At 45.4% G+C, this 25010-nt stretch overlaps 1 protein-coding gene across 6 annotated transcripts in view; it reads right to left on the bottom strand.

Annotated features, from left to right (window-relative positions):
- Nucleotides 1-4869, bottom strand: part of GALNT18 (polypeptide N-acetylgalactosaminyltransferase 18) — a 362191-nt gene extending 357322 nt beyond the window's left edge. For all 6 annotated transcript variants that reach the window (XM_065528547.2, XM_065528548.2, XM_005578608.4 and 3 more), the window contains exon 1: nt 4213-4869. In XM_065528547.2, the coding sequence (XP_065384619.1) occupies nt 4213-4236 (24 nt within the window). In that variant the 5' untranslated portion in view covers nt 4237-4869. The remainder of the gene's footprint in view (nt 1-4212) is intronic.
- Nucleotides 4870-25010: the final 20141 nt, after the last annotated feature.

The following is a 25010-nucleotide window of genomic DNA, read 5'->3' as shown; positions in this document are numbered from 1 at the left end:
TTGGATAAAATTAAAATAAAAATATTTAAGGCATGTATGTAATATTTTGTTGTACTCTCCTCTTTAACCAGTTTTTCTATTAACTAACTGAAGCCCTGATCACATCGACTAAGAGGGATTCTTTGTCCTTTGAAAACAAGTCCACTATGACAGGGACCAAGAGTGCCCGTACTCTTGTAGAGTGTCTTTAGTGTACAGTTCACCACTATAATCCCCAATCACTTTCCCAGTGCAGTGTCTGGCACACATTAGGTCTCCAACAGATAAATGTTGAACCAATAAACTATGTAGCAAATAAGGAAAAAAATAGCGCTTCATTAACAAAAAGAAAGTGAAAAAGCAGAATATAAAATTCATGTAAAACATGACTACACCTTCATTTTGAAATATGGAGGCAAATGAACAAAGCTAGAAGGAAATGCTCAAAATGCAAACTGATTTTTAGGATAGAATGAATTATGGGCAGTTTTATGCATTTTTAAATATTTTCCTAAACATTGGCACATTCTTTTCCATATTCAGAAAGCTACTAAGAAAAGAAGAAAGCTATCTTTATTTTTGCGGAACTTCCAAAATAAGAACTGAATCAACATTTCCATTTCCTGCACTCTCCAACATTGAGAACTCCTTTAGCAAATTCTTGCTTCATCCACCTCACCATGTCAAGCCATCAGATCTTTCTACTCCTAAGATAGAGGGAACCTGACCCTTACTAACACTTACTTTGTGTTTCTAAACCCCCGGGATGCTTTTTTGAAAAACTCATAAGTTATCCACCCTCTCATTTAACATCTATTTGGTCAAAAAACTTCTCAAAACTGCAATTCACATTCCCAAGAGAGTCCCAAACACCATCTAATTAAATCATTCAATCAGAAAACAAATTAAAATGAAATATCACTGCAACTCCCAAGACGAAAATGAACTTTTCAGTCATGACGAGAACAGACCTCTGGGGTGATGCTCCAAAGCCTCTTCTAATTGCAAGTCCTGTGGAACATCCTGCAGAACATTTTGTGACATCTGCAGCTTCCGGGAGACTTTCCTTCTAAAGAAAAGAGGACCCTGAACAAGACTCCAAAGCAAAACATCTTTTTTGGAGAGTGGTAACACTTTCATTAATGACTAACGTGGCCCTAGGCATCTGCACTCATCCATTCATCCACACTTTCACCCCACAGCTGCTTTCTGTAGGATGTGCCAGGGACTGTCCTGCATGTTCAGCAAACATTAGTTAAGGGACTGGAACCGCTGCCTCTTGACATGAAACAAAGCAAAACCCAGAGCTTCCTGAGTTTATCTATAGCATTTCCAAGTGGGAAGGCTGCTGACTCCCTCACCCCTCAGCCATCCTCTGAGGTCTCTTCCTCTGACACCCACTTCCACCATTGTTAACGGACTCCAAGGGACCTTGGGGCCCTCCTGGGAGACAGTTTAGTACGTGGCTAAGAACTTAGACTTCTGAAGCCACACTAGCTGAGCTTACATCCCTGTACTACCACACACCAGTGTGTGACCCTGGACAAATCATATACCCTCTCCCTGCCTCAGTTTCCATATCTGTAAAATGGAGCGAATATTACCTACTTCATAAGGTTGTGAAGAGTAAATAAGTCAATATATGTAAAGTGTTTAGAATAGGGCCTGACACATCCTAGGTGCTATATAATTTTAGCTATTATTATTACCCCTTATTCCCTCCAGCTCAGCAAAGTAAACTGGATTGTTCTAAGGGCTATGCTGACTAGAGGGAACTTGACAGTGGGGTACACATAAACAGCTTGTACCATCAAGCACAAGAGCTTGATCTTATTGTCCTTTACCACCCTCTGCCTTCAGAGAGCTGCACTTGACCAGCCCCAAATTTTATAGGCCCTTTACCTCTGTTCCCTAAATCCCAGCTCAGGATGGCCCCAGCACCACAAAGGGAGCAGCCGGTCATTGCTACACCATAATGGCACAGCCAACCTGGTAACCTCTGCCCCTGCCTGCCTCATTTCCAGTCTTTCCAAGTCACTGACCGTTCCTTACCTTCCTATAGGTTGCAGCTTTGGCCCTCTGTCTTGAGATTGTGGTTATTTCTGAATACCCACAGGGGTCACTGCATGTGTACAAGTGGAACAACATGTGTTTTAGGGACCCTGCCTCCTTTTTTTTAACCCATCTTCTCCAATTTTTCAGGTATAGATTTCAAAGCTGAACAACACATAGTTATAAAGTTTCTGGGGAGAAAAATCACAATGCTTGCTTTCAACTTCAACATTATGCTTGTTTGCATGTCGAACCTTAGAAATCATATGACATGGTCCATATTCCACATGACAGGCACCCACTCCATGACAGGCTCAGGGGTTAATGGCATCCCCTGAGCAGTACCTTGCTCACCTCCTGCCTGACCAGAAAGAAAAGCACAAGAGAATCATTTTCCAGGAACACACACACACAGAATCTGTGAATGAAAATCTCAAAATCTGTCGGCAAACTAGAAATGTCAAAGTAAGGTATGGCTTTGTGTCTCCCGGGGAACATTCTGAATCACCCTGGGGGAAACACTGTACTTCTATTGCTGATTAATAGTCCATCAAGATCTGTTTGATGGAAAAGGACACGTAAGAAATAATAGCAACAGGCACTCACAGATAGGTAAATTGGTTTCCAAGCCCAGTGCCAGGTTGAGAGGCAGAGGCAGAGGCAGGTCTGAAGAAGAAGCTGTCTATGTCTCTCTTTTCTGGGAAGGTGCCGAAGCCATGGGCTTGTTTTGAAGTCATTAGTCAGGAAGCACTATGGGTGTGGATGCGTCTCCTGCACTCACCTGAACCTCCCTGAACCTTCTCCAGGGAAGGAACTATTCTGGACACCCGGGGAAACACCAAATTCAGACGGAGGAGCCATCTCTACCCTGGCAAGGGCAGCAGGTGCAAGGATTGAAATTCAGACATCCACGTGTAAACAAAAGGGAGTGCTCCTGGCGGGGGGCGGGGGAGGAGGGGGAAGACTTCAGTTCAATTCGACTTTGCCAAGGTCTGCCATGCTCTGGCCCCTCAGCCTGGTGGGCCTGCTAGGTTTACAGGGGAACTAGGCTCGGCCCTGCCCTTAAGAAGATCACATGCCTGGTAGAAAGCAGGGGGCGCGGGGAGGCGAAGAAGTGTGGACGTGAGGGCGTGTGTGTGTGTGTGTGTGTGTGTGTGTGTGTGCGCGCGCGCGCGCGCGCGCCCGGCACCAGTGCTCCTGGCCCAGAACTCCATCCCCTCCCTCTGACAGCTCATTGACCAGGTCGCCTCGGGAGAGGGCCCTGCAACCCCCACCCTCCCTTTGGACCTCCGCACTGGTCTGGAGCGCACCCAACCAGAGTAACCTTACACTTCAGACTCAACCCAGGTAGGTCTGTCTGCTCCGCCCCGGCTGCCCCCAGGGCCTAAGAGTGGAGCTACCAGAGGGATCGGCCTTCACCCGGTCCTGGGCGGCTCCGCCGGGAAGGCGCAGCCCAGGGCGTGTTCTTCCAGTCTTGGGCGGAAGCATCACCACAGTGGACAGAGCTCAAGCTCCAGCGCTACTTGCCGGCGCTGATACCTGCTCCTGGAGAGGGTCCTGGACCTGCGGGCTGTGGTGGGGGTAGGGACTGCTATAGGTTCAAGCGGTTCTCCTTGCTTTCCCCATCGCGTACCAACGGGATCATAGCAAGACTGGGGCTGGGGCTGAAACACGCAATTTTCCTAGCCTCGATTGTCCGGCAACCTGCGAGTCTTAACTGCCCATAGTCAGGGCCGCCGCGCGGGCATCTCGCCTGACGCCTACAGTGGCCAAAAAAGCTCGTTTGCCCGCGTGTTCCCTCTTGTACACACACAGACATTCACACGCACACACATTCTGAGCAGGACTTGTGTGCGATCCCGAGAGCCCGCGAGCAACCAGCCCAGAGTCACACGCACATTTGGACACGTGCGCAGCGCGCCCCCATATCGCCAGCTAGCTGCACACATCCGCGCGTGCAGCCCTGCGCACACACGTGTGCCCCGGGGAAGCGCGCACGGCCGCAGACAGAGGGTCCCGCACGCAGGCAAGAGCTCACACTCAGGCCCCACGACTACCACGCATCTGCGGCCCCAGAGCCCCGCGGTGGCTGAGTTGATGCGCACCAGCCCTAGCGCACCCCGCGCCGCGCGGGCCACTCCCGGGCCTCATGGGCGACCCAAGTTTCCGGGGCGCCCGTACCTTGAATGTGCTGCTTGATGACATTCTCCAGGTGGTCCAGCCGCTCAATAATCTTCAGAGTGTCCCCTTTGTCTTCCTCCAGCTTCTTGTCGGGCGCTGGCTCCTGCCCCCGCACATACACACTGGCGATGTAGTTGGTGACCCAGCCCACGTAGAGCAGGCAGATGATGTTAGTCATGCCGCTCAGGATCACGCAAGTGGACACCAAAGTTTTGGTCTTCCTGGTGCACACCATTCTGGGATCCTTCCTCCATATAGAGCTCCCGGGGGCCCTTCCTTGTCGCGCGCCCCGGACTCCCCCGCGCTCACACCCCGTAGCACGTCCGGAGCCGCTGGGCACCCCAGCACCTGAGTCCTGAGGTTCTCCAAAGCCCGGTCCGCTGCCGGTGAAGCCGCCGTGCCCAAGTTTGCAGCTCCTGCTACTGGCCACCCGGAGAGACCTTGACAAAGGAAACCAGGCGGAATTTTTTCCAAATTAAAGATCCCTGAGCCCTTCCTAGAGGGGTCACGGGTAGCCGGCAGCCGCGCGCCCAGATGTGTACGTCTGGGAAACTTTGCCACTGCCTGTGTCGGCGGCCACACCGTTTCCCATCGCCAGTGCTGGCTGCCTTGGCGGTCCGACCGGCCGGCGCTGCGAGGAGAACCGCGGCAGCGGCTGCGACGGCTGGGAGAGCCGCGAATAAGAGCGGCCCGGCCCCCTCCGAGCGACAAGCGCCGCCACCAATCGCGCTCCGGCTCTGGAGAGGGGCAGGTGCTGAGCGGCAGCGGACCAACGGGGCGGGAGCGGGGGGCGGAGTCCAGCCCCCAGGCCCCACCTGCTGGCCGCCCCTGGCTCCCGCCCCCAGGGACGCGCCCGGGCCTCCACCCGCGCCTTCGCAGGCTGCCCCAGACCCGAAGCTCCCGGAGAGGGCGCGCTTCCAGTCCCAGCCCTTAGGTCGGCAGCTTCCTCGGTGAGGGGAATTCCATCTCTTGCTCTTGGGCAGGAATCTCCTGGTTTTAGGGGGGTCGCACGGGTCAGCTTCTTTCATCCGCCCGGGGCTTCTCGCATTGGTGCCACCGGTCGACTCCTGGAATCTTTTCTTGGTTGCCAGGACCCTGAGAAGCCAAGGAAGTGCCAGCCCCAGGGGCATCCACTCCTTCCTTGGCCTCACTTGGGCCTCCACCCTGCCCTCCGCCCTTCAGCCACCGGCCTCCTGAATGTGTCCAGACCTGGCCCTAAACCTGGCTGAAAGGAACCAACCCTCCGGGAATCTCCCAGAAGCAACATTGGTGACCTGTTAGATGACTCTCTACCACTTCTTCCCCCACCCCCACCGCTTGCCCCAAATTTTGCCCCTATCTAGGTTTTTCTTTAAGTCTATACAGCTCCCAGGACATGGATGTGTCCTTTAAGCCCAGTTTTCATTCATGTGGGACCAGGGTCACCCAGTGCATAGGGAAACCCTGCAAGGAAATGCCACTGGGGGGAATTAAGGTCTCTCTGAACTGTAAAGCCCTTCTATATGTTATTTGTGATTGCTGTCGGAGAGGGCGGTGGGAGAGAACTGTGACTGAGCACAGGGGGAGGCCAGACGCAGAGGGTGATACTGCTGTGTTTGTTCTTAGTGCCAATGTTTACTTATATTATCCTCTTCTGCTGAACACCCCGTTCTCAGCACCTGAACAGAATTCCTTTAAACAAAGACTTTTTACAACACAGATTTCCTGCCTCTTCTCCATCTCTGAGTTGCTTTAATTTTTTGGCCTAAAAGCCAGGGAGGCAGTCTGCTGCATGCCCACTTCGTTGTGTGCCAGCCTTCCAACCAGTCACAGAAATACTCAGGGCAGCTCCCTCCTGGGATGTCTCTGGATTCAAATAACTGGACCCACAAAAGAGGGAAGGCACAAAACCAAAGAAAGGGCACTTTATGGCCCCATCAGCCAAGGGCCCTTCTACCAGCACTTTGCTTAAAAAACCCCCCCAAAGATGCTGTGAAAACAGATACCAACTAGGGACCCTGGAAGATTTCCCTTGATCCATAGCTGGAAGAGAGAACAGTGGGTGTGGGTTGAGGTGGCCTAGGGTATAGGAGGGGGAGAAGAATCGTGTGTATGGTATGTAGGAGATACATACGTGAGAGGAAAGAATGTACAAAATTTCTGAAAAAATCAAAGTAGAGAAATCTGCCTCCAGGAGGGAGTAAAACTTGTCTCTCCCTTTTTTCTCTTCCAGAGGTATAATCCAGCTCACAAATAAAGGATCTGAACTTTCTTCTGGTTGGACAGACTTATAAGCAATGCCCTTGAGTACAGGTTAAGGTGTAATCTTTCCTTCTGTTCTGCCCTGTCTCCCGGGAGGAGCCCTGGAAGTTCAGCCCTTCTTGGAATCTTCCTAAACCACCACAGGGCTAGAAAGAGGAGGCAATACACATTCTTTTCACATTCTTAATGGAAAAAAATTCCAAGTTTAAAAAAAATGAGGGTCAAGAAGAAAACAAAGTGAATTGTGTGATCTTAAATTTTGTACAGCTGATCATCTATGACAATGTGTAACTGTACAGGGTATGAATACAACAAAAGAAGAATGCTGAACAGGTTTTCCTCTCTGAAAAGTCACAGGGTGTGGCTGACCAGTTCAGAGTTTTCTCTGGAGGTGCAGGCAGACTCTAGGGTTCTAATCCTAGATCTACCATGTATTAGTTATGAGAGCCTGGACACATTTCAAAAAGTCATTAGGGTTCAATTTCTCCCATGTATCAAATGTAGGTAGACAATACCTTACTGAGGACAGGTTGTGAAAATTAACTGAGAGAATGTTCCAGAAAGGGCTTTAATTAGTGCAGGACACATAGTGAGTGGTTAGGATCATGTGAGTTTCCTTCCAGATATGGTCACTCCCTTTCCAGGCCAGAGCTCAGCTCCGTGATCTCCATCCTGCTGTTTAGCAATACTTGGTTTCTCTACCTACCAGTATCAGCCCTCTCTCCCCTAATGGAAGCTAACAGGAACTAAAGCTATGAGCACCGAGGAGCTCATCTCATCGTGGCTAGCTGGGCTCCAGCACATTGGCTTTCTATTCATAATGTATGTCTTCACCATCAGTAGTACAGTGATCTGCATAGGTTGATAAGATATTCAAAATCAAAGGCTAGTTTCTTCCAGGTACTGGTCACCCCCAGTACCCTCAACTTTCCACTCAAGACCCTTAATCCCTTGGTTACAAACAAAGGAAGTGGGAGGGGGCATAAAGACTCTGCTCACAAAGATTTTGCAGAGTCACAGGTCAGAAAAAAGTCCCTTTGCAAGCTCCCTCGTAAACAATACCTGGGTAGAAATCCATAGCGTTAGTCCTGAATTCAGTTACTGTACATCCAATCCAACAAGTAATGGTTGTGCTCCTGAGGTTTTGTGTAAATGACCAGTTGTCCTAGACTCTGCCCACTTTGCTCCAGATATGTAGATCCAATCTGAGTTTCATTGTGTCAATACGGGCCTCTTTTCTGAGCTCAGGAAGCTGCTAAAAATCATCCTTGGATTGTAAGGATGTTTCTGATTCTCAAGTTCGGTCATTTATCTAACTCCTGTGTTTCCTCTCCTTTACTTTAAATAAATCCTGCCTCCTGCTGGGGATCATTGTGAGGAGTTAATCAGATAATAGGTGTGAGCAGGCCTAGCTGAGACTCCAGTACAAAGTAGTTCTTCAAACTTATACTGAGAGAATCTAGGGTCTCCTTCAACTCCTGCCGCAAGAGGAGAGTGAGTGCCTTGAGGCATATACAATGGGGCTGAAGATTCTTGATAAGGTTTACCTACTACAGCCTCTGGATTTCACCCATCTTTTACATTGGGTAGGCAGCTCTTCTCTTTTTTTTTTTTTTTTTTTTTTTTGAGACGGAGTCTCGCTCTGCCGCCCAGGCTGGAGTGCAGTGGCCGGATCTCAGCTCACTGCAAGCTCCGCCTCCCGGGTTCACGCCATTCTCCTGCCTCAGCCTCCCGAGTAGCTGGGATTACAGGCGCCCGCCACCTCGCCCGGCTAGTTTTTTGTATTTTTTAGTAGAGACGGGGTTTCACCGTGTCAGCCAGGATGGTCTCGATCTCCTGACCTTGTGATCCGCCCGTCTCGGCCTCCCAAAGTGCTGGGATTACAGGCTTGAGCCACCGCGCCCGGCCGCAGCTCTTCTCTTGATGTGATTGAGGACGAGCTAAGTAGGACTTCCTACCCACAAGTACCACCACACTGTGACTCCCCCAACACTAAGCCTTCATTCAAAATACCTTTGATACTAGAGTTAGAAAAGGCCAGTCACTAATGGAATTCAGCCACCAACCGATTACATTCTGCATAGGGTACCCTGACCTGAGGGTTAAAGAGGAACAGTAACCAGTCTTGGCCAATGGCCGTTCACTCTTCAGAGACGGTTGTCAGTGGCCATCTGTACCTACCAGATGGCAGCACCATGCAAAGCCTTGGGGCCAGAGTGTCAGGATTTGGTGGGGGGCGGGGGGTGGCTAGAGGGTAAAAACAGGTCCAGATCATGGAAAGCCTCAATCCCTGTGCTGGCTGCATGGGAATTGGGGTTACCAGGTTCCTAGGAGAACAGGGATTGTTGGCACTTCCAGCAAGGATGAATGTGTGGTTCAGAGACAAAAGCTACAGAGGAAAAGTAGGGCCAAGATTGGATTTTGCCAAGCTACTGGTCTGAGATATCATTAACAAAAAAGGCTCACTTCTCGGGGAGGGATGGTAAATGAAGAGAGAAATGTTTGTTTAGTGCCTACTTTGTACCAGGTCTAGTGTTTTTCATGTTCTCTCTTGAGCACAGATTACGGAGCCAGACAGCTGGGTTCATATCTCAGTTCTGCCATTTACTAGCTGTATGATCTTGGGAAAATTCCTTAACCACACTGTGCCTCAGTTTCTTCATCTGTAAATGGAGATAATACTGATAATGCTTACCTCATGTAGAAGCTGTAAGAATTAGATGAATTAATGTATACAAAGCACACTAAAGGCACTACATAAGTATTGGCTATTGTCATTATTGCTGTCTCTGGGCACCAGAGTATCTAATATGCAAATGAATGGAGGGAAGACAAGTCACCCAGAGGGCACTTTCCTCTAGGAGCAAAGGGTCCTCTTGCTCCTCTTCTGTCACCCTATTTAAGGATCCAAAACAACTCCTAGCTGAGTCACAGGGCAAATCCTGGCCGGAATCCAGCAACAAGACCCATCTAACCCTCTGTCCATTGATTCATCCACTAAATATTTTCTGAGTGCCTGCTCTGTGCTAGACCCAAAACTGGGTACTGGCAATACAGAGATGACTCACAGACCCTCATCCCTGCCCTCAAAGAGATCACTGTTGAATGGATGAGGCCAAAAAATAAACAACCATAATACAGTAGGATAAGCTCTTTTCTGAGATATTGTATTAATATGAAAAAGAAGGCACAGGAAGTCGAGAGAGGTACCAAATTCCTCCCTAGCAAGTGGTTATGCAACTTCTGAACAGCTTCACTTCCATTCAGTCACCGGACAACGCTGCTGGGTAAAAATTTCTTCTTTAGACCCAGAGGAAAATATTTGCAAGACAGTCAACAGACCAAGGATTGATACCCAAAATATATAAAGAATTCATATAAGCCACTAAAATAGAGGGGCAAGAATATCCAAATGGAAAAATGAGTCAAGAATATGGACAAGTAGAGAATGTATAAATAACCAATGAACGTGTAAGAGAGTGAAAAAACTTGTTAAAAAATAAAAATACATTTTAAAAACATAGATATAGTTCACCTATCAAATTGAGAAAAAAATGAATAGGGAAATTTCTAAGTGTTAGAGAAAACGTGGGAAATAAGTACTACTCCCATATTCTGTTGGTAATTGATACAGTTGCTTCGGAATGTAATTTGGCAGTAACAATGAAAATAAAAATGCACATTGCCCTATGACCTTGTACTCATAGCATGGTCCATGGACCACTGGCATCAGCATCGCTTGAGTGCTTAGTAGAGATTCAGTAGATCAGGCCCATCACACACCTACTGAGTCAGAATCTGCATTTTAACAAATGTCCAGGTGATTTAAATATACATTATAATCTGAGAAGCAGTACATATGAGATTGTTAACCATGGGTCTTCCTTGGAAAAAGAACCAGGATTAGAGATAGTGTCCAACTTCTGAACTTTTTATAATGTTCAGCTGTAATTCTGAATTTTTACAGCAAATATTTCTTAATGTAATTCTTTTGAAATTAGAATTTTTTTTTATTTCAAAAGTGATTCTTCTGGTTGTGGTGAAATCTGCTTTGCATTGGTTGCAGTCCTGCTTTGTGACTTGAGCTAGTCTTATACTATTTTAAGCCTGTTTCCTCACCTGCAAAATAGGGATAATAATCCACACCTAGCAAATAAATAACCAGTCCAGCCTTACACACCAACAGGCTTTGAGCACATCACACCAAGCACAACTCAACCTTTGACATCCGTAATGACAATTCTTAGTGTCAGGAAAATGGCCATTCTTTATGCTTTATGGCCATAGAGAAGATAAAAATACTGTGGGAGGATTTCACCAAAGCGAACAGATACACATGCACACATATATACACAACATACAAGATTCTTGAGCTACGTATGCTACCCAGAGAAGTGTTTCCCATTGAGATATAAAATAAATCATCAAGGTATATAACCATTTTCACCATGTAGTGAGAACAGGGATGTTACCAGCCACCACTTTGTTCTGCCCTCAGAGCCATTGTTTGGTTTCATGTATTTGTACATAACTTTTTTTCTTTTCTAGACAGGATTTCAATCTGTCACCCAGGCTGGAGTGCAATGGAGCCATCATATCTCACTGCAGCCTGAAAGCAATCCTCCCACCTCACCCCCACAAGTAGCTGGGACTACAGGCACACACCACCATGCCCTGCTAATTTTTAAAAATCTTCTGTAGAGATGAAGTCTTGCTATATTACCCAGGTTGGTCATGAACTCCTGGACTTGAGTGATCCTCCCACCTTGGCCTCCCAAAGTACTGGGATGACGGGCATGAGCCACTGTGCTTGGCCTTATATAACATTTTTATAGGGTTGTCTGCTTATTCAGATGCAGTGAAACATTTTATAAGAGTTTGGCTTCCTTCTCGATAAAAGGATGTTGTGTAGGAGATATGTTGAGGAGGAAAGCAGCACAGCCCCGAGGTTGCACACATGTAACCAAAAAGACTTGGGTTCGAATTCTGGATCTGCTATTTACTGATTCTGGGAGTCTTAAGTTCTTGGATCTCAATTTCCTCATCTGTAAAATGTAGCATCTTCCTTACAGGGTTGTTTTGACAATTATGAAATGAAATTTATAGAGCTTGGCACTAAGTTGTGGTAAGCATTCAACAAATGTTAGTTTTAATAGGACTTAACATATAGCATTTTTTATTCTCAATCCACAATTATATATATTATACAGCATATATATGTGGCCTAGGGGCTACATATGTATTTTTAAATGTTTTATTACTTAAAGGATTGAGTATCAGTTTCCTATACAATAGAAACTGGGCATGCCAGTACACAGGCAATCCATGAAGCACTATTCACATGTCTTGATTTTCAAAATAACCTTACAAGGTAAATTAGGAATATGCCCAAATGATAGATGAGCAAACTGTATCTAGTGGCAAGCATTAATGAGTGAAAAGAATAGAGCACCCCTGACTTCAAGTCCAGTACTCTTTCCATTTACCGCCTCCCTCCTGAGTAGCTGTTAAGGGACATCTATCTTCAATGACGGAATTAAGATGCAAAAAGGGAGAGGCCTCTTGGAATTATTTGCACCTGCAAGGGAGATTGTTAAAAACAGAAGCACTTTCAAGCCCTAATTAGATATTGTCCTCTGAACAAGGAAAAGTGCTATTAAATTCCTCCCTTTCAAAAGACAGAATCTGGTTGGTGAAGTAGGGGCAAGGGAATGGCGATTTCTTTAGCCCCTACTGATGGCAGAAATAGTCACAAATTGCCTCAGACTCATGGAAGGTGCTTCCCTGAAAACTTGTATGTGAGTTTCAGGAAGGCAAGAAGAGGGGCTGGATGCTGAAATGCCCCTCTTCTTAGGAAGACACCTGGTGACCACCTTGATGCCTGGGTAAAAAGGGCAGAAAGCTCCCTCCACTGCCTTACATCTCCTATTCCTAGAGCCTCAAAGAAATAGCAAGGGCTCTGTGTGAGGAACTGTGGGTGCCTGCCAGGCATGGGGAGAAGCAAGTGACCTTTTCAGGGTTGGCATACACTGGTCCGGGGCATTACTGGCCCATAAGTATGTTCTCTGTGCATCACCACCAGCCAGATGGTAAATAAAATATTCAGCAGACACACAAACCTCTCACAATAGTGAGGTGACTGGCTTGTTCAGAACAGAGTGATTTCTGTAGAAAGCACAAATTGCAAGTGGCAAGAAGCAGCTGGGAGATGGTCGACAATCTGCTTCTTCTGACAGAGCCAGAGACCAAAGCTTGGGACAGCTTGCATTTGCAGCGGGCCCAGAGCCCTTCCTCAGAGAGCGGTGGAATTTGTCATCAAAGGACTTGAATAAACTTAGTTTCAAGACAAATGGCAGATGCACAAAAGTACAAAATGTTCAAATGATTCCAGATAAAACAGCTTCAGCAGGTGCCAATGAATAGGCTGATGTGGCACTATGTATTTCCAGAGACCACTATAATCACTCTTGTAACAGAGCCCAAACCCACTGTGTCTAGGTATTTGCTAATAATTCTCCACTGTGCATAGGCTGTCTTATCTAGGCATCTGCAAGCATGATGAGAGAGGTGACAGACTCCAGAATACAGGGTTTAAGACTCCATGTCCCCAAGTAGGTTGACAGACATGCCAAATCCTTGCCATCCCACCCTAACTTCATTGCAGGATCTCCAGCAACTACTACATAGGTTGATCCAGCATTTTAAGGTTGTGCTCAATAAACCTTACCATAAGCCTTAGTAACATTCTTATTTGTGATGTGTATTCTAAAACCAAAATACAATACAGATTCATTTATTTTCTAATACATTTTCAAAACATTTCTCACTTCCCACTCACTCTTCAACCATGATAATCCTCTCCAAAATAGCTCTCAATAATGTTGCCAATTACCACAATGTATTTGAAACCAATGACATTTCTCAGTCCTCACCTTATGTAACCTTCCAGCAGCTTTGAACATTAACTTTCTCTTCTTTCTTAAAACTTTCAATTATTTTACCTTCTAGGAGAGCATGCTTTCCTGGATCCTTCCTCTTGCCTCTTCCCACTACCAACCCATCCTCTTCTACCTGGCCAATCAGAATAGAAGCTCAAGATTCCATCCAACTCTCTCTCCGCTTCTTAATCTGCTCTCCCCAGGCCTAGCCAATTTCATCTACATCCAAACCACCAATTACTCTGTATAAACAGATGATTCCAATCAGGTTTCTCCTCCAAAGTACAGACCAGTATATCCAATTGCCTGCTACTATCTCTCCTTATATGACTCAAAAGTATCTCAAAATCAAAAGAGGAAAACCAAAGTCATGAGCTCCCTCTCTTCCCTACCCCCCAAATCTGATCCTTTTTCAATGTTCCAATCTCGATAAATGACATCTCCCTTCAGTTGTGCAAACCAGAAGTCCAGAAGTTATTCTTGACAGTTCCTTCTCCTTTGTGCCTAATTTCCAATCCCTGACCAGGCTGTACTGGTTTTAACTACTAATTACATCACAAATATATCCACATCTCTACTACCACCCTGCCTTCGTCTCTCACTTGACTACTAAGTGGAAAACAACCTTAGGCTATTGACTCTAGGAGGGCAGAGATGGATCTCTAAGTTTTACTCAGAATAACAACCTCAGAGCCTACTATAGTACTAAATAATTATTTAATAAATTAATGAATAATATACTTTAAGAATCGGGAGACGAAGAGGATCACTTGAGGCCTGAAGTTGGAGAACAGTCTTGGCAACATAGTGAGACCCTATCTCTACACAAGAGTTTTAAAGACTAGAGGGCGTGGAGGCATGTAGCTACTTGGGAGGCTGAAGTGGGAGGATCCTCTGTGCCCAGGGGTTCAAGGCTGCAGTGGGCTATGATCGTACCACTGCACTCCAGCCTGGGTAAAAGAATGAGATCATTTCTCTAAAAAATAATAATGATGATTTGTTTTACTTAAATTATATATTATCTAATAATGTCAGAAAACAATAAATCCTACATATAGGAAGAATTTCCAGATAATTGAAACTCAGTTTCTTTTTCTGCTCCTTTTTATTTCAGTTTGGATAACACTCTTCCTTGAATATACTTAAAAAAAAAAAAAAGATAAAATCAAACTGTAAGCTGGGTGTGGTGGCTCACGCCTGTAATCCCAGCACTTTCAGAGGCCAAGGCAGGTGGATCACCTGAGGTCAGGAGTTAGAGACCAGCCTGGCCAAAATGGTGAAACCCCGTCTGTACTAAAAATAAAAAAAATTAGGTGGGCATGGTGGCAGGGGCCTGTAATCCCAGCTACTTGGGATGCTGAGGCAGGAGAATTGCTTGAACTTGGGAGGCGAAGGTTGCAGTAAGCCGAGATCGCACCATTGCACTCCAGCCTGGGAGACAAGAGCGAGACTTCATCTCAAAAAAAAAAAAAAAAAAAAAAAATTCAAACTGTCATTATTATCAGATGATATTTAGAGAACTCCAAATAAGTGTCAATTTATTATAATTGATAAGGTAGTTTAACAAATTGCTGGTTATATTATTAATTATATATGAAAAATCAATTGCTTTTTTACACTCCAACAAACAATTTGAAAACAATGAAAAAATATATTTATCATAGTAACAAAAAATATACTTAAAGCTCAAGTTAGCAAAAGTTGTGCAAGAGACATCACGGCTTCAGCAGTTATCCTTCCAATGGTCATAGGTCCCAACTGGAATGGTGTAACTGGATAACAAGCCTCTCAGACCTTCCCAATTATCTTCTATTGAAGATTTTCATCTTAATTGGCTTCCCAGGTGGAATTCTAATGTCTGGGGTAAATCAGTGGAGAATGACATTCCAGGATAGTTGGAGGAGGTAATAAATGCATCTAAATCTGTACAGAATTGAGGCCCCAGAAGCCTCCGCACTCTTCAGACAGTATTTTGTTTTCCTACTTCAGCTTCCAAGATCTTAACCAAATAACACAAAAACTTTACTCTTTAGTCTGTTTACTATACTAACAAAAGCAACAAAATAAGGCCCCTGAAATAGGAGAAGTTGCGTGGGAGTCTTCCATTGGCCCACTTCCTGGTCACACTTGTAACCATCCCAGTCAGATAACTGAGGAAACCAGATGCAGCCTGGGGCTGGGGCCTGGCGCCCCCAGCTGTGAAGGATTGAGGATGTCTCTGAGGGGGGCTGGTTCGTGCCTGCATGTCTGATTACATGGGTGCTGAGGGTGTCAGGCTGGGAGTCCAGCATGCTCCAGCCTATGAGAGCCCCTGTAGATTTTTTGACAGGAAATTGACATTCATTTATTTATTCATTCAGCAGGAAGGAGCTGGGGGAGCTGGCAGCTGAAGTCTGGGGTGGCAGGCCAGGGTCGGGTGGTTCCCAGAGCCCGAACTCCTGCCCTGGGCTGGCTGCAGGCAGGTACAGTTTAATCTCTACCTGCACACAAGAGCAACAGTTCCTCTGCAGGAAATAAGTGAACCAATAAATGTGTCAACCCCTTAAATACTTTATTTATAAGAGGGTCCCTCAGCCCCTTGCTCATAGCCTTTTTTCCCTCATTTACATCCAATTCTAATAATTCAGGTGCTTGTTTTTCCAATTTATAACAGATTAAGAGTAACAATTTAGAAAAGAATTTGGGAATGCAGTGAGTGTTCAAGGGGGAAAGACACTGGCAGTTGTGAAGAGTGACAGTTTGATTTTAAGGAAAGACACACACGAAAAACAACACCAAGGGAGGAGACCAGGGAAGGGGACTGCACCACACCCTAGATGGTCAGATCCAGAGTCCCACACAGAAAGATTTACTCCGGCAGTTCCCAACCTTTTTGGGACTGGTTTGGGGACGGGAGAGAGAGGAGATGGTTTTGGGATGCAATTGTTCTACCTCAGATCATCAGGCATTAGATTCTCATAAGGAGTGCACAACCTAGATCCCTGGCATGCGCAGTTCACAATAGAGTTCGTGCTCCTAATCTAACGCTGCCGCGGCTGATCTGACAGGAGGCAGAGCTCAGGCAGTCATGCTCAATCATGGCGGCTCACCTCCTTGCCCTGCAGCCCAGTTCCTAAAAGGCACTAGGTTTGGGGACCCCTGGTTTACTCCCTCTGCTTCTCTTTGAAAGCCCTCTAGCAGCAGGGACCTTTCTAAATCCCTAAAAGCCTGCAGTGGCCTACAGAATATTCCAGCCCAGCTTCTGAAGGAGCCCCAGAGCCGCCATGGTTGCTGTGGTGGTTTTGCCTCAGCTCATGTTCTGGGCTCACTGATGAGGGGCTGGAGATTTTGACCAAGCTCCATTCCCCCCGATTCAGCAACCCCTCACACAAAATTACTTATTCTCTTTAAGCCTCAGCGGGAGGCAGCCGGCCTTGGAGACTGAAAGGGGAAGGCAGGGCTCCAGGCCTCACGGCCATCTTGGGTTCATACCCACCTACACCCTGAAATGTGGCTGGAAATGTGGAGTCGCTCTTTTCTGTTCCTGTCTTTTTAAACAGAGGTTATTGAACATCACACTTTGTCATTGTTGACTCATTTTATTGTTATCTCAAATTAATCACTGAAGATATCAAATATTAGCCTGAAATGGGAGGATGACATTGGATAGGGTCATTTGCTTTTCCACGGAATAGTCCCGCTCTGCTGTGCAGTTTGTTTGTTTTAATATTTTAAATGTTTTTCGTGTGTGTCTTTCCTTAAAATCAAACTGTCACTTTTCATAATTGCCAGTGTCTTTCCTCCTTGAACACTCACTGCATTCCCAAATTCTTTCCTAAATCGTAACTCTTAATCTGCTATAAATTGGGAAAACAAGCACTTGAATTATTAAAATTGGATGTAAATGAGGGAAAAAAGGCTTTGACCAAGGGGTTGAGGGACCCTCTTATAAATAAAGTACTCAAGAGATTGACGCATTTACTGGTTTACTTATTTCCTGCTTCTCAACTTCCTCACTGTTCCAGCAGCTTGCACTTCTGGCCCCACCAATCAATTCTCCACAAAGCAGCCAGAGTAATCTTTTAAAAATGCAAAATTGACTCTGTCACACATACTGTCTTCATTCTTCCCCTCTTAGAACCCTTCAATGGCTTCTCATTGCCATTGGGATGAAGTCTAGCCTCCTTGACACACCTCCAAAAACCTGCCAGATCTCACCTCTACCATCTTCCTCCCATTTCTGGGACCTTGTGCAAGCCACTCTTACCCCACCACATCACCCCAGCTCATCAGGTTATATCTTACTTCCTTTCTCTGGAAAATTTCCCTGGTCCCCTGAATAGTCATGTGTCTAACACTGGTCCACAGCCTCATAAACTTCCCCATCTAAACATTTAGCCCAAATTATAACTGCATAATTGCATGATACAGTTCTAGCTCCACCATTTACTAGTTGAATTGCCTTGGGAAAATTACCCTCTTTAAGTCTCAGTTTCCTCATCTGTAAAATGGAGATAATTATTTCACCTACTTCCTAACATTGTGGCAAAGAATAAGTTGCAAGTCAAACACTCAGGAAAACAAATATGACGGCTATTTTTTGGTTATCTGTCTCCCTCACTAGAATATAAGTTCTTTGAGGTCAGAGACCTGTGTGCAGCACGAGCACAGAATCTGGAACATAGCTACTCAATTATGTTGAATACTTGCTGAATAAATGTCAGTTTCCTGTCAAAAGATCTGCAGGAGTTCTCATTTCAACTTCAACAAATTCCCATTCTTCTGCATAGTGTTCTTCAACCTACACCCACCACCAGCCTTCTCGACTTCTCTCCTTCTACCCCTTAATAGCACGTCTAATAAAATTCTCTCCACCTCATCTCCCTTCATCAAATCCTGGGTCCTCCCTTCTCCAAGAAGCTTTCCTGGGCCCACTGGTCAGGTCCTCTTGACACTCCTACTTAACAGCTCTCCCTTAGTTCTTGACTTTCCCCAATTCCTTTCTGGCCTCACCTCTCCTCCAGCTCAGATGGTGCAGCTCCAAGGCAAGCTCTGTTCTGCTTCTCCTTTTGTGCCCCCTTCCCACCCCCCATCTCGTTGTCAGACTCAGCCCACACCCAGCCAGGGTCTCTCTGCCTCCTGCTCCTTCCAAAGAGCCACTGCTTTTGATAATGTTCTCTCCAGAATTACATCCTCACAGTGTTTACCTCCGAGTTCTGAAGCTTCACTATGCCTCACTTAAGGTATTGACATTTCAATTCATGATAAATTATTCAGCAGCTCATTTTCAGCCAAATTCCTCTTTTCTTCAGGGCCGGTTCTCTTCCAGCCACCATCTCAAGGCAGCCTTTAAGTCTAATGACGTGTTTACAATTCACGCTCTGCCAGATATTAAAGCAATGCAATGCACTTGGGGATGATAAAGCGTTACTTGGAATTGGCAGCAGAGGGACAGGCCCAAGAAGAGTGTCCGTCTGTTTTTATACAAAACAAAGATCTCTGTCTCCACTACAAAGGATCCACATGCAGACAGTGGCAGAGTGATTCCGGTTCAAAGGCAGGGATTTTGCTGGAACTTTCCAAGCCTCGCTAAAGAGCAGCCTGACAGCTGATGGGCACAGCCAGCCCTGGTTCCAGTCAGCCCTAGACAGAATGAAAGGCGTGAGGATTTTCAGCCTCCATGATGACATCAGGTTGTCTGTTGAATTAAAAAAAAGAAAAATGAAACCAGAAATATTTTGTGATTGGGGCATCTGAGAAAGTGAGCAAACAAGAAGCAGCAGAGAACACTTACCCTTCTCATTGACACTTTTAGGTGGTACCACCTCATCCCCTCAAAGGACCACCACAAGTCCCTGTCCCTGCCCTTTCTGACTAATGATCTTGCAGCCCCGCACAAGCTCCTCTCCCTTCTTTATGTTCCTGCTCACAGTACTTCAGCTCCTCCTCCTCCACATTAACCCTGCACTTCCCAGGCCCCCAGTGGAGACCCCATTTCTACCACAGCCTCCTAAACTGCCTGTGTCGGATCAGAGGCCCTCCTGACACGACCGACCGTCAATTCAGGGCCATCAGACACATTAAGGTGTGATTTACATAGTCAGTAATGGGGGTAAGAAGAGTTAGGGGATTCCACTATTGAGAGTCATAGGAAGGGAAGGAGGATTCTCCTTGTCTTAGATGTTGCTGATATCTATAACTTCAATTTCTTCAAGTATTTTTGATCAATTAAGGTTTATTCTGACTACTATCAAGGGATTGATCCTGAGAAGACCAGAGTGGAGAGGGCATACATACACGATAGGGCAAGTGACAGGGCTTCCTTGGATCTCATCAAAACCGAGATGGTGCTCCTGGAGGCACTACAGAAGGAATTACAAACAGTCAAAACAATAACAAAACAAGGAAGGCAGCAGTGCAGTGGCCAGAAAAAAAAAAAAAAAAAATTAAGTGAGTCAGCATGATGGCCATTTTTGTTCTGCCACCAAATCCTGTCTTTCTCTCTTTGTTCATCTCTCTTTCACTGAACACAGAAATAATACAAAGCCTGATGAACAGGACACTGTCCCAGAGACATCTGCTATCTCCTTCCTACCCACACTCTCCTCTTAGAGAAACTGTCAGCCCTGGCAGGGGCAGTGCTATGCATTTTGCCACCTGCTTCTCCCACCACCCTGAGTCTCGGTCCTGGCGAAGCTGATAGGACAGGAAATGGAAGCCTCTCAGCCAGAAGCTAGCCCAGGAATTTGTGACTGAGACACAAATGACTAAATCTGTTAGCAGTGGGGAGGAAAGGAAGACAGTGGTACAGAGCAGGGAGGTAAGACCACCATTTTAGGGCAGCCATGGTGGACTATATGCAAGTACATGGGTAAGCAGAGAAGCCAAGAAACCAGTTGAAGAGAGAAGAAAAAAGGAGAAATGCTGAGGGAAGGCAGAAACAGAAAGTCATGTGAGAGAAAGAAAGAGAGACACACAGAGACAGAGAGTTCTCTACAGTCCCACAGTTGCATTTCATGAGATTCCCCTACCGCAGTTGAGTTCCAGTGAATGGGCGTCCTTGCCATCAGAAGATCCCTGACTTACATAGACTTTGAATTCCTACCTCCATGTTACTCACAAGCTCACTAAAGAAATAATTCATCTGGCAATGCAAGGTAAAATAACTAACTAATGAGCAGCTACTAAGTGCCAGAGTGCTGGCAAGCTATGGATCAGAACACACCAGTTCTAAACATGCTTGGTGCTGCTGTCCTTGCAATAGTGAGTTCTCATGAGATCCATTTGTTTAAAAGCATGTGGCACTTCTCCCCCACTCTCTCTCTTGCTCCCACTCTTGCCGTGTGATGTACCTGCTCCCATGTTGCCTTCTGCCATGAGTAAAAGCTCCCTGAGGCCTCTCCAGAAGCTGAGCAGACATCAGCACCACGTTTGTGTAGCCTGTTGAACTGTGAGTCAATTAAACCTCTTTTCTTTATAAATTAACCAGTCTCAGGTATTTTCTTATAGCAACACAAGAACTGCCTAACACAAAGGCCCTATAACTAGAAAGTAGCAGAACCTGGGTGGGAACCTGGTGAGGCTCACTGCAAAAGCCACATTCCTCCCAGTGCCCGTACTGCCCCTCCAGGGACAAATAGAGATGTGTGTGTGTGTGTGTGTGTGTGTGTTCACAATGAATGACAAACAATGGAGCAGGAGTGCAGAAACGTTACATATGGTGCTCTATATGGATAGACCTGCCCAATAAATTGTCTTGCTCCGAATGCCCATTGAGAAACTCTAGAAGAAGAGAAACTTACGAGTCATTCTAGAAACTCTTTTCTTTCATCATGACCCACCCCTCAACACACACATACTAAGTCTGAAAGTCCTGTGGTTTCCTCCCTAGCACTAAGTCCGGGTCTGACCATTTCTTCTTTTGACCATGTGCTGTTTGTCTTTGGCTTCCTGGCACCTAACACTGTGTTTGGAGCAGACTGGGTGATTGCTAATGTTTATTGAACCCAATGGAACTGCTTAATCCTGTGGGATAAATGCTCCCTGTACAATGCCCTTGCCTTGAATGAAAACAGTTGATGCCCTCCTTACTTGTGATCTCAATATGAACATTTCCCCTAGGTCCCTGCAAAGTTGGTGATTGCTGCTTGGTTTCCTCACTCCATTAGGGGCACCACGCTTCATCATCAGTTGCTGTTCTCTTCAAAAACTCTTTATGTTGCCCAGCATCCTTTGGGTAATCAGAACAAATATAATATCTTTACTGCATCTATTTGTCACTTGGAATGCATGGAGCCTTCACGGAAAATTTCCTCAGGTTCACATTTCCTTTCAGAACCGGTCTGTTCTTCATCTACATTTAACTCTTGAGTCACCATTCTCTCTCTCTCTCTCTCTCTCTCTCTCTCATACACACACACACACACACACACATCCCGCATTCAGAGCAAAAATGGGAGGAGCCTTGGACTGAGACCAAAGAAAACCTCCATTCTGGCCTACGTTTTGATATTATCTTACCTTAAATAAGTAAATTGACCTCAGTTTTCTTCATTTATGAAATAAGAGAGCTAATTTAGTAGTTTCCAAATCAGTTTTCATGGAGCCTAAGAGTTCTTTGCAGGTACCTAGGGATAACACTGGGCATGAGTGAAAGCTGTCTCACACACACACACAATGCTAGTCAACAGTGGTGTTCACTAAATATTTTCAGTAGGAAATAGCTTCTGGGCATACGGTAGGCTTGTACTTCTTGGCCTCTTTGTGGTTATGTAGGGCCATGTGACTAATGCTGACCAAGGCAACCTGGGTAGAAGTACTCTCTGTCACTTTTAAACTGGAGCATTTAATTGCCGATGCAACATTTGTCAGAGTTGTACTTTTCTTTTGTCATGGTAACCATCAGTGATCAAAACGGGGGCTGCTCCCTCAGCTTGGGACCTGAAGCAAGGAACTGTAGAGTTGACCAAGTCCATCCATGATAGACATATAGCATGAACCAGAAGAGCCTTTGTTGTTACAATAGCTGATAACATGTTTGGATTGTTTGTTACTGCACATAACCTAGCGTATCCTAATTAACATATTCTCTCTGTCTCTCTCTCATTCGCCCCAACCAGAGCAACTCTGTATTTGTTTTACATGTTAGCTCTCTGCATAAGATTTTGTTTCATAGAAGAATCCAAGAGCTTAAAAGAATTTGAAACTCTCAATCAATGTGATTTTGGAGGCCCCTTCCAGTCAGAAATCTATGATTCTATACAGATCCTTCCAGCACTCCAGCTATCTTCGCTATCGTCTTTACATATTTTGACTTTATTTCCTCTCCATAAGCTTCTGTTAATTTGATAATTATCTCTCACAGAGATTTACTTTCACAAGCAATTTTATGTCAATTTTTGGATCTCAGAATGATGACCCACTTTTTCTTCGCCACATGTACTTTCACTTATCACAATCAGAACAGACTTACCTGCCAAAGTTGACAGCTCCACTCTGACAAGGTGGAGACTTGTTGCGAGCTGTCCCCATACCGTCTCTGTTTCCCTGAGATGCAAATGAAAATATGCGCCTTTACTTTAGAATTATAGCTAGTCTGAGTGTTTTAGTCAACCAGTATCCCCCACTGTGCCTGCTCAGAGGTCTATATAAGAAAGATTTCTAATAAACTTACTGATTTTTTAATATAGTGAATACACATAATATCAATGTTCCTTTCATAGTCTGGTGGCTTCTGAAATCTCCCTTTTTCAAGAACCAGCTAGACCAGAAGGGTTGCTATGGATAGCTTAAATAAGATACCAACTGAAACCTGGGAGATAAATCAGTAGTTATCAAATTTTCTTGTATCTAATAATCAATCTAATAATCTCCCCCCAGAGCCCCCACCAAGTTTCTAATTCATTTGATCTGAGGTGATGGCCTGGAATCTATATTTTTAATAAGGGACTCTGATGCAAATGGTCACAGAACTACAATTTGAGAAATATTTAGGCTTGATTTTCAGCTGTTTTTAACCATAGGAGTCTGGTTAATTTCAAATTCCAGGGTATACAAGAGATTCAAAACATCCAGCTAAAAGTACTGCAGGAAAACTACTGGTCATTTCTAAATATTTCTTCCTTGGTAGTGGAACCAAGGCATGGGAATGAAGGAGCTGAGATTTCACCCAGTAAGTAAGGGATCTACAGGAGACGAGGGGGTGGTCTCTTATCTAATGGCACCAGTGATGCCAAATCAGAGCCCAGAGCTGGTAAGCTGCTATGGTAGGAGAACCAAGATGAGGTAGACAGCCAAAGCAGGTTCTGAAAGTGAAGCATAAAGACAGGAAGACGAGGAGGTGAACGTAAGAGTGGCAGATGCAGGCAGTTTCTGGAGGAGAGCACTCTGAGTCCTAGAGACAGGCACAATGGCTTAGACGTAGAAAACTAAGGCAAGTCAATAGGAACAAGCCCACTAGAGTAAGTCAACCCCTGGGGTAAGGAAAAGGAGTTTCTGGGGACTAGATCTCATGAAAATTGAGCTGGGTTTTAACCCAAAGTGACCAGGAGTGGGATGAGCTGAAAGACAAGTATAATCCATCACTCAGGGAAGAACCAAGAGTTAAGCCAAATAAATCTGGTGGATAAGTTAAAGGATTAACTTGATGGAGCTAGGAATAGGAGGCAAACTTTTAGAAGCTAAAAATTTGGGGAGCTGGTAGAAACCAGATTGGAGTAGAGAGGACAACACCAGAGCGGGAGTGAAGAGAGAGGTCAAAGGCAATTGCCCTGTTGCTGCTATGAGGCTGGCCTCTTGTTTTGGCCCCACGTGGTGTGGAGTGGGTTGGCCTGGTTTGAAGACAAATAAGCCAGGCAGTGACCTGTCCCTACTGGATCACAAAAAGCATGGGGCCCTTGTACCCAAGGCCTCTTTTCACAGCCAGAACTTGGCTGAGGTCTATTCATTCAGCTTGGCAATGAAACAGGCTGAGCTATCAGCTGCCAAGCTCAGCACTGAGGAGTCGGGGTAGATGGTTGGGATTACTTGGGGCACGCAATTTGCCAGGCTCATGTTTGGCAAACAAACACAGCCTAACAGAGAGACAAAAGGTTTGAGAACAAAGAAGGTCTGCATTCTCTCCTTCCTCATCTTCTTTTTCCTTCCATTATAGGATGCCTTTGCTGAAACAATGGGCCATGGCCCAGTAATTCCACTGAGGCTGTGTTCATTGTTTCTCATCACAAATTTGGGCACATCCTTCCCCAATTAAAAATTCTTTGTGCTAAAGGAGAAAATAATTTAGGGCTCATTACAGTTTTGTTTTCAAAGCAGTTAATAGAATATGGTAGATAATGGAGGGAGAAGGCAGAACTGGGCTGGAAAACTGGAAAATTGACTCCAGTCCCAGTTCTGACATTCCCAGTTCAGCCATGTGATTTTAAGCAAATCACTTCATCTCTTTAGGCTTTTGTTTCCTTGTTTGTGAAAGGAAGGCTATTGAATCATGGTTTCTAAATGTCCTTCCAACTCAGACATTCTCTGACATCCATGATTTGAAAAGCCTGGATTGCACTTCCTTCCTACCTAACAGGAAAGCTTAGAAAGATGGAGCTGCCTCACCTTGCACAAATAGGTGCCTAATTGTTGGATGAATGAATG

Source organism: Macaca fascicularis, chromosome 14 (assembly GCF_037993035.2).
Source record: "Macaca fascicularis isolate 582-1 chromosome 14, T2T-MFA8v1.1".
NCBI classification, from domain to species: domain Eukaryota; kingdom Metazoa; phylum Chordata; class Mammalia; order Primates; family Cercopithecidae; genus Macaca; species Macaca fascicularis.
The sequence above is the reverse complement of the archived record's forward strand: the minus strand, read 5'-3'. Positions and strand labels throughout refer to the sequence as shown.